The following is a 17104-nucleotide window of genomic DNA, read 5'->3' on the forward strand; positions in this document are numbered from 1 at the left end:
GTATTCATTTGAACCAGTTTTGGTGCATTTGGTGCTGAAAACGGAAAGAAGATCTAGTATCCTACAGTGATTTAATTCATCCTCAAACAAGGTTCTACCAAAATTCATTTGCAGCTTGCAAATGTCTATGGCGTGTCTCTCTACTTTCAATGTTCACTTTTAACACTTATATCGGTTAGAAGTTGGTTTATATTATGTAACTGTCTATCTGCAATTTATGAAGTATGTATTCTGTGTTGTTTAAACTCCTTGATCTATGGCATGAAAATTAGTTTTGTAATGTATATACGAAAAAAGTAAAAGAATATGTTGAAATGGTACATTATTATAATATGAATACGTTTATATAAAGAAAATGTTTGTTAAAAGCTGGTTCATGCTTACAACACTTGTATTTGTAACATTTAAACGCTGTAGGGAAGTCCCTCTGCAATGGAAGTGGCATGGCGTGATGTAAAAGGTGGGTTTCGCAGTCAAACTGAGCGGTTCCTTTGTGTGAATGGCACGCAGTATGTGGCTAGCCTTAGCACGGTACACTTCGATGGTGCTAAGAGAGGCAATTGGAAGCTGCATTATAAAGGATTTGCCTCAGATGTGGATCTGGCTATTATTTGGTATTCACGGCATAATGGAATGGCTCTAATATGTTGAAAACCTGACGCTAAGAAGAGATTTTATAGAGCATTTTTATATCTAGAGTCATGGGTACAGTTAGCTGCCATGTCACCTGCCACCAATCTTCACCACCTGCTTCACAAACTTCATAATTCAGTTAAGTAATGTATATGGGCATGGATCAGTTAATTTGTGTTGTTTCAGTGATAACCATATAAAACCTAAATCTGTGTCCTGAAACATATTTTCAATCCTGATCACGAATCTCCGCAGGGTCCTCACCTAAGTGCTACTAAGACAGAGTATCATGATTTAAATAAACTATTCTTGCATTCATGTGTTTAAAAGTGATTTTTGTCTAAAGTAAAAGAAGTAGTAAAAAATCTAAAGCTAAAACCACAAAAGTGAAGTTGGATAGGGTTTTGCTAAAAAATCCTTAGTGTATTAAAAAATATAGTTTTGTAGGATTACAGTGCAAGATTGTGTAAATATTATTGTCTAGAATACCTACTTCACAGGTGATTAAAAGGCAAATACATACAAATCTTTAATGATCAGATTTACAATAGTAATTTTAGAAGTGAAATTATGCTCATTTTCAAAAATTGTGTGGTTTTGGTTTCTATCATGAATGGTTCCTTTTTTGAAGTTAATTAGGCCCAGTGTTGTATTTTATTGTCTTGCAAAGTAATTTATGAATTACTCCATGTGAAGTGAATGATAAGATTTTTGAATTAGTCTTTACTTCTGTAATAATCAAAGAGTGTTGCCTAGTGAAACTATACTAGTTTATGGGTCACCATCATATTCTTCACCTATTAGGAAAAAATTGAACTATTACTGTTGCTAAGGAAAACTCATATTTAGAGGAGCTTAAACAGTGTATTTATGATATTATTCATCTTTATTCGTGTTTTTCATGTCAGTTAAGAAAGAAGCCCCTCATGTCCAAATTTAGTTTTGCACTTCATGCAGTTACATTTCAGTATTTGATTAAGTAATGCTCTGGAATGTGGCTGTCCTTAGTATGAGCTTGGTGCAAATTTACTCCCCATAATTTACTTCTGTGTGTGTGTGTGTGTGTGTGTGCGTGTGTGTGTGTGGTGCACTGTGTCAATTAGTATCCTGTTTGCTATTCAAAGGGAAATTTCAACAAAAGTAACTTCAATAACCAATATTCAATTTTCTCCAATATACATTTTGAAATTAATGTACCTAATTGGGCTGTTCATTTTCTCTTTCATTTACAATTTTACCACTTTCATTAACTCCCAAGATTAACTCCCAAGATTAAAGCCCTTTTGGTTTTTCTGTTATTTCACCAATTTCAAATTTATAGTCTGATACCCTTGTCCATTAGACAAACGTGCGGTCAAACTTTTAAATACCCTCAGAGGGTAACGTTAGCATGTTTCACTGCAGTGACAGGACTAAGGGTTCTGTTATAGAGTGAAATACGTTAGTGTTATACATTGTCAAGAAATGGGCAGCCGAGTTTAAACATGGCCGTGAAAGTATCAAAGATTTTCCATGCAAAGGACATACAAAAGTGGAAGAACACCAGAAATTGTCGGAAAAATGCAATATATCATTTTGGAAGGTCAGTGTTTAAAGATGGACGAAATTGCTTATGCTCTAGGGATTATCAAAGGCATGTGTTGATCTCATCTTGCACCAGGACTTGAATATGAGAAAGCTTTGTGTAAGATTGGTGCCACATGTGCTCACTGCAGAACACAAACACATTCACATGACACTTTCAGGAAACTGCTTGGTGTGTTTTAAGAGAAACATAAGTGACTTTTTGCAGCAATACATGATAGTAGATAAAACATGCATTCACTGCTACACACCTGAATCCAAACAACAGTCTATGCAGTGGACAGAAGCTGGTTCTTCAACTCCAAAGAAAGCAAGGATGGTACCACCGGTGAGAAAGAGCATGGCATCGATGTCCTGGGATGTGAAAGGAATTCTGTCGCTTTGCGACCTTGAAAAATGTAAAACCATAACTGGAGGCTACTACTCTTAACTTCTAATAAAATTGGACACAAGAATCTGTGAAAAGAGACCAAGTTTGAAGAAGAAAAACGCCATTTTCCATCAGGACAAAGTACCTACCCACAAAAGTGTCTTGGCAATGGAGAAATTGAAGGATTCACACTATGAAGTGCTGGAACATCCTCCCTATTCCCTAGATTTGGCTCCCTGAGGCTTCCATCTATTCTCAAAACTGAAGAAATTCCTCACTAAACAGCACTTTTTGTCCAATCAAGAAGACATTGTGGCTGTAGCAGCACTTTGGGAGGACACTACAGAGAAGGGATAATGGCAATGGAACACCACTGGATGAAATATACTAAGACAAGAACTCTAAAGTAGAGGTTGCTACCCAAGTAATACACACTTCAAACTGCTCTAGATACGTTCTTAGTCAAGAAAAGTTTACACTTCACTAAAAATTTTCAGTGCAAGCTTTAGTGACCGTCTTGCTCAAATACCAAGCTTGAAAATAAAAGTACTTTCAACAACACACCTTTAAGACTCGCATGTAGAAGTTATAGTCAGGATAATATAAGCTACTTCAACAGCTTATGAAACAAAGAAAAATGGACACAAGCTAACTAAAATAATGACATAAATGAAAAAGTCAGCACCTTCATTGATACATAAACACGTTTACTTCAAATTGTATCTCCACAGAAAACTGTAACCATAAGGGAAAATTCTAGAACACACAGTTTGATCACAAGGGGAATAAGGGTTTCACATTACAAAAAGAGACTACTTGTGTAACATGTGTAACCTTAAAAATCCCTCACCTGAATCACATGTACACTGTGAAAACATTCCAAAATACTCAGAAAATAAGTGTATGTAGAGGATCAATGTACATAATCCAAGTCTCTCAAGGTGAAAGTAGCAAAAGCAATAAAAAGACTAAAAAAGTTCTACCTCTACTGGCATTCATGGTATTCAAGCTACGATCTCAAAGAAAGAGCACCAAATCTACGTGAAATACTCCCACATTTACGTGACAGCTCACTTCAAGCAGGCACTTTCCCTCACATACTGAAAACATCTAAGGTTATTTCAGTATAGAAAAAAAGGCGAGAGATATTGTAAATAACTACAGACACATCACAATTTCAAGAATAGGAGACAAACTTATGTATGACAATGTTACGAAATCTGTAAATAAAAATAATATCCTGTGTAATGAATAACTGGGATTCTGAAATAAGTGATCAACAACAACTGCCATATACGAATGCATCAACTGCATATTAACCCTGATCGAGTAAAAACAGGATTCAAGAGGACTATTTGTTGACTTATCAAAAGTTTTTGACATGCTGTATCACAAGTATCTGTTGTCAAAGCCTGATGAACGTGGTATTAAAGCTTAGTCCAACACATGGATCAGTTCCTTTCTGACCAATCATAGGCAAGCAGTGTGCATCCACACACAAATATTAACCTAGAACAAATGTGAACCTAAAAACATTATGGAAACCTTTAAATTCTGCAGATTTTTTAAAAAAAACATCAACTGTGTTATTCATGATCACTTTGCAAGACAAAACACAACTGCTTTCACTCCATTAAAGAATATTTCAATTTATGAAGTGTACTATATAAATATTTAATGTGTATTGTGTATTACGGTAATAAGCACTTACAGAAATCACTGTCACCTGTGTACAGGTGTACATAAAGTCCGGGAACATTTTCAATTATTTATTGCACAAGAACTATACATCGTACAGATATAATATATATTGCATTTTGAAGAGAAACTCTTAAAGTGTTTTTTTTTCTCTCTTTTTTTTATACAAACATTTGGTATGCAAACCATGAGTGACCCAGCAGATGTCAATACAGTAATCGAATTCTTGTCATACAAGTCCCGCCATGGCATCATCGAATGTGGCAGTCGCTTCCCATATTTTCTCCTAGACCTCTGCTATGTCACGTGGCAGAGGCAGTACATACACCAGATCTTTAATGTTTCCCCACAGAAAAAAGTTGCACGGAGTGAGATCTGGTGATCGGGGAGGCCATTTCATGAAACAGCTGTCCCCTTCTGTAGCACGGCCAATCCATCGATGCGGCAGCTCTGTGTATAGGTACCCACGAACTTCACGATGAAAATGGGATGGAGCCCCATCCTGCTGAAAGATGAACGGAGAGTCTGATTGCATTTGAGGCAACAGCCATTGCTGCAACATGTCCAAAGAAGAATATATAGTGACAGTGCTCTCGGCGAAGTGCTCTCACATCTGAACTCGCCATGTTTGCGACTAGCACTGACTATCTTCATATTACCAAACTAAGCTGTGGTGGTATACATGAAAAAAAACTTTCAGGGTTTCTCTTCAAAATGACATATGTATGATATCTGTACAATGTTTGGTTCTTGAGTAATAAATAATTGAAAGTGTTCCCAGACTTTATGTACACCCTGTACTATAAACAGACTTGCCCAATGTCTTGTGCATAAGCTGCTTTGTAGACAAAAGTATCAATAAAATAAAATTTACAATTCATCACAAGTTCCATAAGCTACAGCTAAGAACTCATTCCGTATCATTACAATGCAAACAACTGACTACTTTGATTTTAAAGATGGTGCTGAAACATTATTCGGGATGCAGCCGCGTGTAAGATCTCTACATGCAATATGATCAAAGTGCTTCAAACTCGTTCCTCTCAAACAGCTATAACAAACTCTTACTCCGAGACAGAAGAATGGAAAAAAACATAAGTGTATTCAAAAGAGGAAAGACCATGTCAGATGTATGCCTTGATGCACTTCACCTGAAAGACTAGTCATGTTTATCAGTTGCAGAACAGGAAGACCTGTTGGCAATGTGGCCATTTCTTTAATAGCACAGTTTAACCCCCAAGTATACAGTTTTATAAGAAACAGAAGTCAATATTAAACAGTGTTGAGGTGTGCAACATAATTCTGTGTTATCAGAATACCTTTTCAGTTTTTTGGATTACAAATAAGTTATGAAAAACAAAATATATGTTCCTTTTGGATCTGCATAAAAAAGCGAGTTTTGGCACTCAGAACATTTCCCACTTCCACCCTTCAAACATTGTCAATTTTTCTTGAAACACATGTATTTTGGAACAAGATGTGCAATATATTCTTTTTCTCATGTCTGATTCCATGAGAAAGCAGTTGTGCCTAGCCACTGTATTTATCTCAAGTAATAAAGGGTACATTAATCAATTGCAAATAATGTTTATTGCATATCAAGATTTTGGTCACTGCGTGGCCATCTCAAGTGGTAAACGACATGTAAAGAACCAGTTACAATAAGGTAACATGAATGCCTTATTAAATGTACAGTTGTATACACTTTAAATGAGAGTCTTTTATAAAATAATACCACTAAATGTAAGTTAAAACATTAAAACAACTTATATATGCACACAGTCCCAAATGCACTATTCATGTCAAAGGTTGAGTTCACACTGTTGCTACTGTTTACAGTTAAAACACAGGCTGCTTCAGTGTACGCCATATCAATCCTCAGCACCCTCTTTACATGTATTGACAACATGTATTAACTTTTTTTACAATTCATATGTTTTATCACTTTATTTACTAACTTATACCTTTTGAAAACTTATCTACATAAACAGATAAGGTGGTTGTAACTAAAACAGTGATTAATGTTGTAGAATTATACATGGTGGTAATTGTGTTAACTAACCAGTGACATTGGTTATTGCTGCACACTTTACAATTGAACATAGCTCAAAAATATGAAAATCTTGTTCAAAATACCTAAGCTAGTAATTTTTAAATTAAAACTGTTTTACATTCTAAGTACAGTTGAAGGAACTTGGAACAGACAAGAGTGGTGGTGTAAGTTATCATACCAGGAATAGTATATCATAGGGACAAGAAGTCTTTCTGCTTCAAAATGTCCTCTCATAAGTTTCACATAAAATACATTACAATTTACGCAGTTTGGTATTAAAATTAATAAACTTTTAACTACATCATGCAACAATGTGGAAAATACATTACATTTGTCTCCAGAAACTTTGTACTTGTATGCTATCTAGAAGGATTGTAATCATAACTAGGTTGTTATTGTCAGATCAGCCTCTTTGGATTGGCCCACAGTAGCCGAGTTCCTATGATTTTTAAACAGTTCCCAAATTTGGGAGTTTTTCATGTCCATCTGCTTATTAAGTAGTGTCCTACAAGACAATGCTTTCAAGACAATGATTTCAAACTCCAAAAGGTCTATACACCTACCCTTTTCGCATGAGTGGAACATCCTCATGTGTGAGGATGAAACTGGTACACTATGACCACTTTCAAGGCAGTAGGCAGTGAACTTAGATTTTTATGCTGCATTTTTACAGTCTAATACAACACATTCACTAAACCTGTCTACCAGTTTGTGCAACAAAACAAGCACCACAGTCAAGACATTCAGTTCTATAGACACCTGACCTATGGAAAAGAATTCTTGTTTTAATAATATTCTTTAAAATTCTACCCAAACTACCCAGAGCAGAAAACGCAACATTTACTTTTTGTTTACTAAAAGCTGATGTCACCCTGTCACTAATTTTGCCATAGTATGGTAAACAAATGAACTTATTGTTGCTACTGTCAACTACAAAGAAACTATTTTCTTTCTGCCTTTTGTTTACCTTGTTGTTATACATGTTGTTATTGACCTTGCATTATATATTTTATCATATTCAGCTTAGCTTCATGATCTGTACTTGAAAGTAGAATTATTTTTTTACAACTGATTGATGGTGAAATTAAAGTATGCCTTCCTGTGCTGAATGGTATGGTCTGAGGTGTAATTTATGCTACTGCCCATACAGGTCCTTTCTGTAAATTCAAAATGCATGTTTCCCATTTAAAATAATAACGTTCAATTATAAAAAGTTAATCTATTTGACTGCATCTCACATGTGAATTCAAATTAAGACCATTTAACTTGTTGACAACTGTTGTAACATCATCATGATCTCTTAATTCATAGCAAAGTGTCGTTAACTTATCTTAAGTAGTACAGAGGTCTACTTATGGCTCTGAGCACTATGGGACTTAACATCTGTGGTCATCAGTCCCCTAGAACTTAGAACTACTTAAACCTAACTAACCTAAGGACATCACACACATCCATGCCCGAGGCAGGATTCGAACCTGCGACCGTAGCAGTCGCGCGGCTCCGGACTGAGCGCCTAGAACCGCTAGACAACCGCAGCCGGCACAGAGGTCTACTTGTTACACAGTGATTGTCCTGAAAGAATTTATTCCCCAAATGATTAAGAAAAATATCAGCTAAAAGGTATGAAAAGGGGCTACCCATACTTAAACCCTCTTTCTGTAAAAATATATCCCCTTTGAATTTAAAGTAATTATACTCCAAAATTAATATAAGCAACTCAACACACTAACTGATTTCATCACTGGACAATTTGTTTTATGGCAAAGTTTTGCTTAATGATTTCAATGGTGTTATTAATCTGACAATTGGTGTATAAATTAGTCATAACTAAAAAACCATTTCATGTCATTTGACACTCGTATATTTTTTTTTTCTAACTACTTCTTAACTTTTTTCATGGAGTATTAAATGTTAAAAACAAAGCACTTTTTTTAAAAAAATTAAGCATTTCTTTGCTACTTTTCTAACAGGGTCACCTCTACTGTTAAAAATCAGCCTAATATACAAATATTTTTATGGGCTTTTATTTGTGCTCTAAGAGTAGGAGTACATGGGTTCATCACTCTTAAGTGGTAAATTTCATTTGGTAAAATATTTCACTACATTATTTTAATTTTTCATTAATTTTCTTACATGCTTCTCCAAGAAGGGAAGGCATATAGAGCTGTTGGAGAAGTTTGAAATCTTTCACTACCAGGCATCGTCTTGGAGGAAACTACTTAATGAGCAGGTGATCACGAGAAGCTCCCCGTTTTGAGAACTGATTCAAAATAATTGGGATTTTGCTACTACGGGCCAATCCCCAACAGACACTAAGATCTGACAATAATGACCTAGTTATGATTACACTCCTTCTAGATTGCAAGAGAGTACTAAGTTTTGGAGACAAAGGTAAGGGGCAGTCAAATGAAAACCTAACACTGACCACAATTGGACCATGGAATAGTTCCATTCAGAAGTAATCTCCACATGCATTAAGACATTTATCCCACTGGGAGATGAGACAATCAATTCTGTGTTTCAACTGTTGGCGTTTTTGTTTCCTGTCAGGCTCTCAGAATGCTGTCAGACAGAATTCTCCTGTTGCACAATAATGCCCTCCCCTAAGCCAGCTGGCTAAAGGTAAGTTCAGCTACTTGGTCAGAAAACTGCAACATCCTTTGTACAGCTTGAACCTTTTAGCGTGTGATTTTCAAACCTCTGGTGACCTGAAGAAAGACACACGTGGATGTCAGTTTCAGTTGGACGACGACGTGCAAGGGTAGGTGCAGTTGTGGATCTGTCAATGGCCAACTGCATTCTACGGAACAGGAGTTGAACATCTCACCACCCAATGGGATAAATGTCTTAATGCATGAAGTGATTATGTTTGAATGGAACCATTCCATGATCCTGCTGTGGCAGGTGTTTCATTTTCATTTAACTGTTCCTCATGTAACATACACTACTGGCCATTAAAATTGCTACACTAAGAAGAAATGCAGATGATGAATGGGTATTCATTGGACAAATATATTATACTAGAACTGACATGTGATTATATTTTCACGCAATTTGGGTGCATAGATCCTGAGAAATCAGTACCCAGAGCAACCACCTCTGGCCGTAATTATGGCCTTGATACGCCTGGCCATTGAGTCAAACAGAGCTTGGATGGCGTCTACAGGTACAGCTGCCCATGCAGCTTCAACACAATACCACAGTTCATCAAGAGTAGTGACTGGCGTATTGTGACGAGCCAGTTGCTCTGCCACCATTGACCAGACGTTTTCAATTGGTGAGAGATCGGGAGAATGTGCTGGCCAGGGCAGCAGTCTAACATTTTCTGTATCCAGGACCTGCAACATGCAGTCGTGCATTATCCTGCTGAAATGTAGGGTTTCGTAGGGATCGAATGAAGGGTAGAGCCACGGGTCATAACACATCTGAAATGTAACGTCTACTGTTCAAAGTGCCGTCAATGCGAACAAGAGGTGACCGAGACGTGTAACCAATGGCACTCCATACCATCATGCTGGTTGATACGCCAGTATGGCGATGACAAATACATGCTTCCAATGTGCATTCACCATGATGTCACTAAACACAGATGCGACCATCATGATGCCTAAAACAGAACCTGGATTCATCCGAAAAAAAATGACGTTTTGCCATTCGTGCACCCAGGTTCGTCGTTGAGTACACCATCTTAGGCGCTCCTGTCTGTGATGCAGCGTCAAGGGTAACCGCAGCCATGGTCTCCGAGCTTATAGTCCATTATGCTGCAAACATCGTCGAACTGTTCGTGCAGAGGGTTGTTGTCTTGCAAACATCCCCATCTGTTGACTCGGGGATCGAGACGTCGCTGCACGATCCATTACAGCCATGCAGATAAGATGCCTGTGATCTCGATTGCTAGTGATACGAGGCTGTTGGGATCCAGCAGGGCATTCCGTATTACCCTCCTGAACCCACCAATTCCATATTCTGCCAACAGTCATTGGATCTCGACCAACGCGAGCAGCAATGTCGCGATACGATAAACCGCAATCGCGATAGGCTACCATCCGATCTTTATCAAAGTCGGAAACGTGATGGTATGCATTTCTCCTCCTTACACGAGGCACCACAACAACGTTTCGCCAGGCAACGCTGGTCAACTGCTTTTTGTGTGTGAGAAATCGGTTGGAAACTTTCCTCACGTCAGCACGTTGTAGGTGTCACCACCGGCGCCAAGCTAGTGTGAATGGTCTGAAAAGCTAATCATTTGCATATCACAGCATCTTCTTCCTGTCGGTTAAATTTCGCGTCTGTAGCATGACATCTTCGTGGTGCAGCAATTTTAATGGCCAGTAGTGTATTTCCCAAATTATTACATAGCACAGTTGAAAGTATTACTGCTAACACCAAATTGTGTAAAATTATAATTATTCTCACATGAAACTTATAAGAGAGTGCATTTAAACACAGAAAGACTTCCAGTTCTTTTAAAAAACTGCTCCTGGTACAATAACTTATAACACCACTCTTGTCTGTCCACAAACTTTACTAACTTAGCTATTTTGAGCTAGATGTTTTGTATTTTTAAACTATCTTTAATTGTAAAGTATCCAGCTATAGTTGATGTCACTTGTTAGTTGACACAATTACTACCATGTATAACTGTACAACATTAGTCACTGCTTTTACACCACCTTCTTCATTTTATGTGCTTAAGTTCTTAGACACTATAAAATAATAAATAAAATGATAGAACATATGAATTGTAAACTAATGTTAATGTATGTTATCAATGCATCACACATGTAAAGAGGACACTGAAGCACGCTCTGTTGTGACTGTGAAATCAAACTGACATGATTAGTTCAGTCAGGACAGTGTGCATTACAAGTGGTTGTAATGTTTTAACTTACATTTACTGGCACGTATCTCATGAATGACTCGCATTTTAAGGGTATACAACTGACATTTAATAAGGCTTTGGTGTTACCTTGTCATAAATAGTTCTTTATATGGCCTTTAGCACTGAAGATGGCCACAGAGTGACAAATCTCCATAGACAATAAACATTATATGTGACTGATTGCTGTACTCTATTAATTCCACCAATACCTTGTCTCCTACCTTCCAAACTTCACACAAGCTCTCCTGCTTGGCCGCCTGGCACAACAGTCATTACCAGGAGTTCCAATGCACCAAAAAGATAACCAACCACACCTAGACTTTCATGAGGAGTTCACAGTGCAGGGTACCAGTAGTCTGGTCCCCTTTGTATAAGGTAGCTCAGCCAGATGGGTACATGACAGCCCCACCCCACAGACTGGCTACCGAGCTGGTGACCTAGCAAGGAGGTGAAGTGGCTATGGAAGAAAGGGGGGAGAGGAGGAGGAGGAGGAGGGGGAGGGGGTGGAATGGGGAGGGGAGGGGCTGGAGGTCTTGCCTTTATTAAGTGATTTAGGCTGCTTTGCTACGCTGCAGATATCTAGTTCTAAGTTACTCATCTTGACAGTAGTTGTCGGTCAGATTCTGGAATATTTTCTTCTTCTTCTTTAGTGGAGAAATTTTGAAAAACCGTGTTTAGTACCTCTGCTTTAGTGGCACTGTCACCAGCAACATCACCACTTATCTTGCAGTGAAGGTATTGATTGCGAGTAATGCAGTGATTGTAAGACCATAAAAATACAAAACCTCAGCACCAAGCATTGCATCACATGGTGGATGTCAACAATATTGTGAAGAGAGCAGCAAGCTCTTTTGGAGAAAATTTAACATAGGCTTTCAATAGGCATCGGAAAATGATGGCAATACTCATACCACTGATGTGTGATCACACTTACATTCTGTGGGAAATTTGCAGTACAGAAATAATGAGCATAAGTCTGAATGTTTGCCACAATTACAGTTATGCACTACCCATCAAAACAGATCACTGCTGGACGCTAGAATAATGGAAGAGCATCACATGAAGTGATGAATCATGTTGTATGTAGCAACATGTCTAACAATTTGTACTTACCTGTAGAATTCTGCTGAGTGTTTCTTAACAGAGTGCATAATCACGAATTTAATGGAACTGACATAGTAGAATTGACCTTTTTTTTTCTTCACGGTTTGAACTTTATTCCATAGTTTAGTTTCTTGAAATACATCAGGTAATACTAGACAGATGTCTGCTTTCTAATGTCAGACAGCAATATGAAACTGACTCATTTTTCAAAGTGGGAAGGTTTCCGTCTAAAAAGTGTAAGCTGCATGGTCTGACAAAACGGGTTAATAGGCTGTCCAAGTTCTTGACCTCTGCTCATCATCTCTGGTATGAATTATAGTGTCAAAAGATAGTTATACATGATTATGCCATAAGATTTACAGAACAGTTCATCATGTTATTGGAAGTATGGAAGATACTATTTGAAAAGAGTTAGAGTTATTTGGTGGAATTTTTTCCTGGAAATGTCATTACTGTAGTGGATAGCTATTGAGGATATTACTGCAATTCAGATTCACTCTGTAGTAGGAGGCAAATGAGTGTTATATCTGGTTTGGTTCCTACGATTTTCACCTAAAATATTTTCTGATGTATTAAAACATCTTCAACCATTTTCACCAACACAGAGTCACAAGGCGAGGTTCATAAAATAATGACCAAGAGGTTTTCTGAAGTTCTTGCACAACCTGGCAGTTCATGACTCTCTCAATGATAGAACGCTTCACTGAAATACGATAAGCTTGAACTACTGAGCATTGTCCTTCAGACAACCTAAATAAAGCGAAGTAGAACCAATTTTTTGCTATACGATTTCCACAATATCTACTTTTAAAAAAATCATGTTTTCTTTGTGTAGAGACCCCATTTTAATTATGAATGTTAAGAACAAAGTAGAAGCAGTATTTATTTTCACTCACTAGTTCTCAACAAATGCAAATGTGTGTGCTTTACAAATAACAAAGAGTAAATTACTTTCTGCATTTCACCTAACAAACTTTACCATGCTCACACTGACTTCACTGCACTTCACTCCACTTGTACCTTTTTATGGGCAATATGTTACTTATGAGGTAATTGTGATTAAGCATTTTAATGATGAAAGTGCCACAAATCTCTGTGCAGTGTGTCATTTAGGACATCAGGAAACTCAAATTTTAAATTCATTTTTACTCTATAAATTTCTGTCAGACCTACAAACTAGTTACATCACTCAATTTATCTCACCAAGTATTACTATTTTGCAAGGAAATAAATGATACTTCCATTTGATAAATCAAAGTTTATGTCCATATTCAGTTGTTAATAAGGTTATGAAAAGGCACTGGTCATTATTTTATGAGTACATTGCGAAGTGTAATTGTGAAGATCAAAACAAATCACCAATATGTTTCATCTTTCCTTAACATTTTAGGTGAAAACATTAGGTATTTTGCCCTGTATATTGTTTTTATTTATGGAAAAAAACAGCAAGTAAGAAATCATATTTTCTAAATTTTTTAATTACATCATCTATTCCATTCACTTTATTCAGAACATTAAAAAATCTCATTCAGTTTGCTATTCAAGTTCTGGCCACCATTTTCCAATTGCATAAGGAACCATATAATTCATTTTTTTACTCTCAGTTTTTTTCTGAACAATGTGGTAGTTGGTCCTTTGTAAAATAATACATTTCTCTTGTACTCATGTTAGACTCTGCTTCATTTGCCAAAACAAAGTGCAGTTTACACAAACGTCATTTTTACTAGCGTGCTAATGCAGTTGCAATAGCAACAGAATCCTTAAGCAGATTATAAGACAAGTCAACAACTTATGAAAAAGCTCATCATTGGTAGATAAATAAATTTGTAATTTCTTCACTTATATTGTTTAGAACCTTGACAAATTCTTTTCACCACTATTGGTGGCCCTTAGAAAATTACATTATTCCATTGGCAAAAAGACCTACAATTACTTCTATATCACAGTAGATACGAAAGTTTCACATATTAACCATATGGCAAAATGTTCCTTTTTACATGACATTGACTGTTAGAAACTCATTTTGGTATCTTCAGCCATTTATGAAATATGATAGTGGTTATGAATAGTTCACCCTTGTGCACTACATGTAATTCATTTTCTTGAGACTGAAGGAATAATATCTTGTCCCATGTTTAAAAAAAGAAATTCAATGATGATGATGTCATGTGGCGATGGCCTCCTGTCGGGTAGACCGTTCGCCTGGTGCAAGTCTTTCAATTTGACGCCACTTCGGCGACTTGCGCGTCGATGGGGATGAAATGACGACGATTAGGACAACATAACACCCAGTCCCTGAGCGGAGAAAATCTCCGACCCAGCAGGGAATTGAACCCGGGCCCTTAGGACTGACACTCCATCGCGCTGACCACTCAGCTACCGGGGGCGGACAAGAAATTCAATATGTCAGCTACATTTTGTACCTGATGATTTTGCACCTAACATGCACCAAACCAACTGTGTCAACTCATATTTTTTGCTGCAAACTATTCGACTTTCATGTGATGGGTTACTTAATTTCAAAACATATGAATAACTATGTGCATTTATAGAAAGGTAGGCAAGTTCACCACGCCACATGGGGCTATAAAATGCAAAAGAATTACCTTTTTTACTGAACAGTTTGTATCAGATCATTTTTGTAAGACTGCAGATCAGCCAGCATGTGCATGCTACTGTTCTTCTGGTATAGTGAGTTGGCCACTGGCCACTGAAGTGGGGAAAGAATGTTTTGATCATTTTGGGTAGCCAGCTGATCCTGCCATCCTTTTGCTACCGTATGCTTGTCCCACTACATAAAATGTAGAGATCTGTTGCACTTCTTCAAGCAGGCTCACACTTTCACCCAATATGTGAGTAACCTGCTTCCTTTGGGTGTGCACCTTAAGGAAATTTCCCAGCTTAGATCTGTCCAAGTATACTTCCATACAATTGCAGTGCTTATTTCAGATGTCAAAGTATAAACTGGAGATAAAGTCCCAACAAGCCACAGATTTTAAAAAGATCTTAACATAGATTACTTGATAAGATGATAAATTCTGTAATATGCTCATATTTTGGACAGTTGCTACCAGTGAATTTTATACCCTTGCAAACACAGTAAAAGCACAGTTTACTGACTGCCAATTCATTCGTCTTAGAACATTATGTGATATATACTGCTGGTTACTTACAGCAAAATTGCGTTCATTTGCACCACCAAAACTCTGACATAAGTACGCTATTGTCATTTCCTTGTCACTGATGATACTATATAGATCTGCAATCCGCCTCTTGCAATTATCAAGCTCATTCTCCAATTCTGCAACTACCTAAAATTGAAGAAAGCTTATTAAAAATCACAATAACTCTAATTGTCAATGGAGACTATTAGCTTCAATGGGCTCATATGCTATGGCTGAAAATTAATACTTGCCACTGAGTTGTTCTGGCGAGCTATGTCATACTGATGCACCTGTCTCTCTACCTCTGCTTCAAGCCGCCTCAGGTTCTCCATAAGGGACCGATTTTTGTTCACTTCAAAGTTTAGATGAGCTCTCAAGTTAGCATTTTCCTGTAAGTACTAAATTAAATTATTCTTACAATGTACCTAGATCAAGAAGTACCATAAGAAAAATCAGAACTAAAAATGCTTAAAAACATTAACATTAACATGGTAAATTTTTAACATAAATAGGTTTTGGGCACCAAGTTTAACTGATTATCAACAAAAAAATAATAGGCGAGTTAATTTGATTTGTTTACAGAATGTAAAGTTATGCTGCAAACTATACAAACTTCCCAAAGTAATTGGTTCAGAAATAATTGTGGTTAAAAAAGTAGTGTGGAGATAACCACTAAGAGCCGCTGCCCACTCATATCATGGGGTAAGGAGAAAATTTCTTGCCCTGGCACAGAAATGGCAATGGCAATGAAGCAGTGCAGAAATGGCAAGCCACCATAAAATTCTCTGTTTATACAGTTTATTGCCACCAAAAATTCATTTGAGGCTGCTGAAGATTTACCATCCCAAGTCTTATTTCACTATTTAAGAATAAGAACTAAGCAGCTGAATTCAAGCACTGCCGTACTTCCCCTCAAAGATGATTTCGGCGAAGAACCAGAAACTGCATCCAAATGTGGAACCTTTGAGAAAGTGCACAACATGTCCTGAACAAGCAATGACTAAAGATGCATGAGAAGTTTATGTAACTGGCTTATCTGATGAAGGAGTCTGGTATATATACACAGTGGTGAGAAAAGTCATAGGATGAATCCTAATAACATGTCTGACTCTCTTTGCCCAGCATAGTGGAGCAACTCTATGTGGCATGGAATCAACAAGTTGTTGGAAGTCCCATGCAGAAAAATTGAGCCAGGCTGCCTCTATAGCCATCCATAAATGTGAGAGAGTTGCTAGAGCAGGATGTTGTGCATGCACTGACCTCTCAATTATGTCCCATAAATATTCGATGGGATTCACATCAGGCAATCTGGGTGGCCAAATCATTAGCTCAAATTGTCCTGAATGTTCTTCAAACCAGTCATAAGCAATTGTGGGCCAGTAACAATTCCACCATTGTTTGGGAACAAGAAATCCATGAATGGCTGTAGATGGTCTCCAAGTAGCCGAACATAACTGTTTCCAGTCAATAATCAATGGATACAGTAAGATCAGAGGACCCAGCCCATTCCATCTAACAAGGGAACCTCCCATCGCACCCCCCTCAGATTTAGTTATAAGTTGGCACAGTGGATAGGCCTTGAAAAACTGAAAACAGATCAATTGAGAAAACAGGAA

General features: G+C 37.3%; 1 protein-coding gene across 4 annotated transcripts in view; it reads right to left on the bottom strand.

The window, feature by feature from the left end:
• The window catches only part of LOC126469935 (uncharacterized), a 126358-nt gene that overhangs the window by 42792 nt on the left and 66462 nt on the right, over window positions 1–17104 (bottom strand). For 2 of the 4 annotated variants that reach the window (XR_007586096.1, XM_050097334.1), the window contains exons 6-7: window positions 15740–15886; window positions 15498–15635 (exon numbers count right to left, since the gene is read on the bottom strand). Coding sequence is in view for 3 of the 4 variants with exons in the window: in XM_050097334.1 (XP_049953291.1) it covers window positions 15498–15635; window positions 15740–15886 (285 nt within the window). In the remaining variant the exon portion in view is untranslated. Of the gene's footprint in view, window positions 1–15497; window positions 15636–15735; window positions 15887–17104 lie in introns of all 4 variants that reach the window. The other 2 variants (XM_050097335.1, XM_050097336.1) reach the window with 2 other exon arrangements.

This window comes from Schistocerca serialis, chromosome 3, assembly GCF_023864345.2.
Source record: "Schistocerca serialis cubense isolate TAMUIC-IGC-003099 chromosome 3, iqSchSeri2.2, whole genome shotgun sequence".
NCBI lineage: Eukaryota > Metazoa > Arthropoda > Insecta > Orthoptera > Acrididae > Schistocerca > Schistocerca serialis.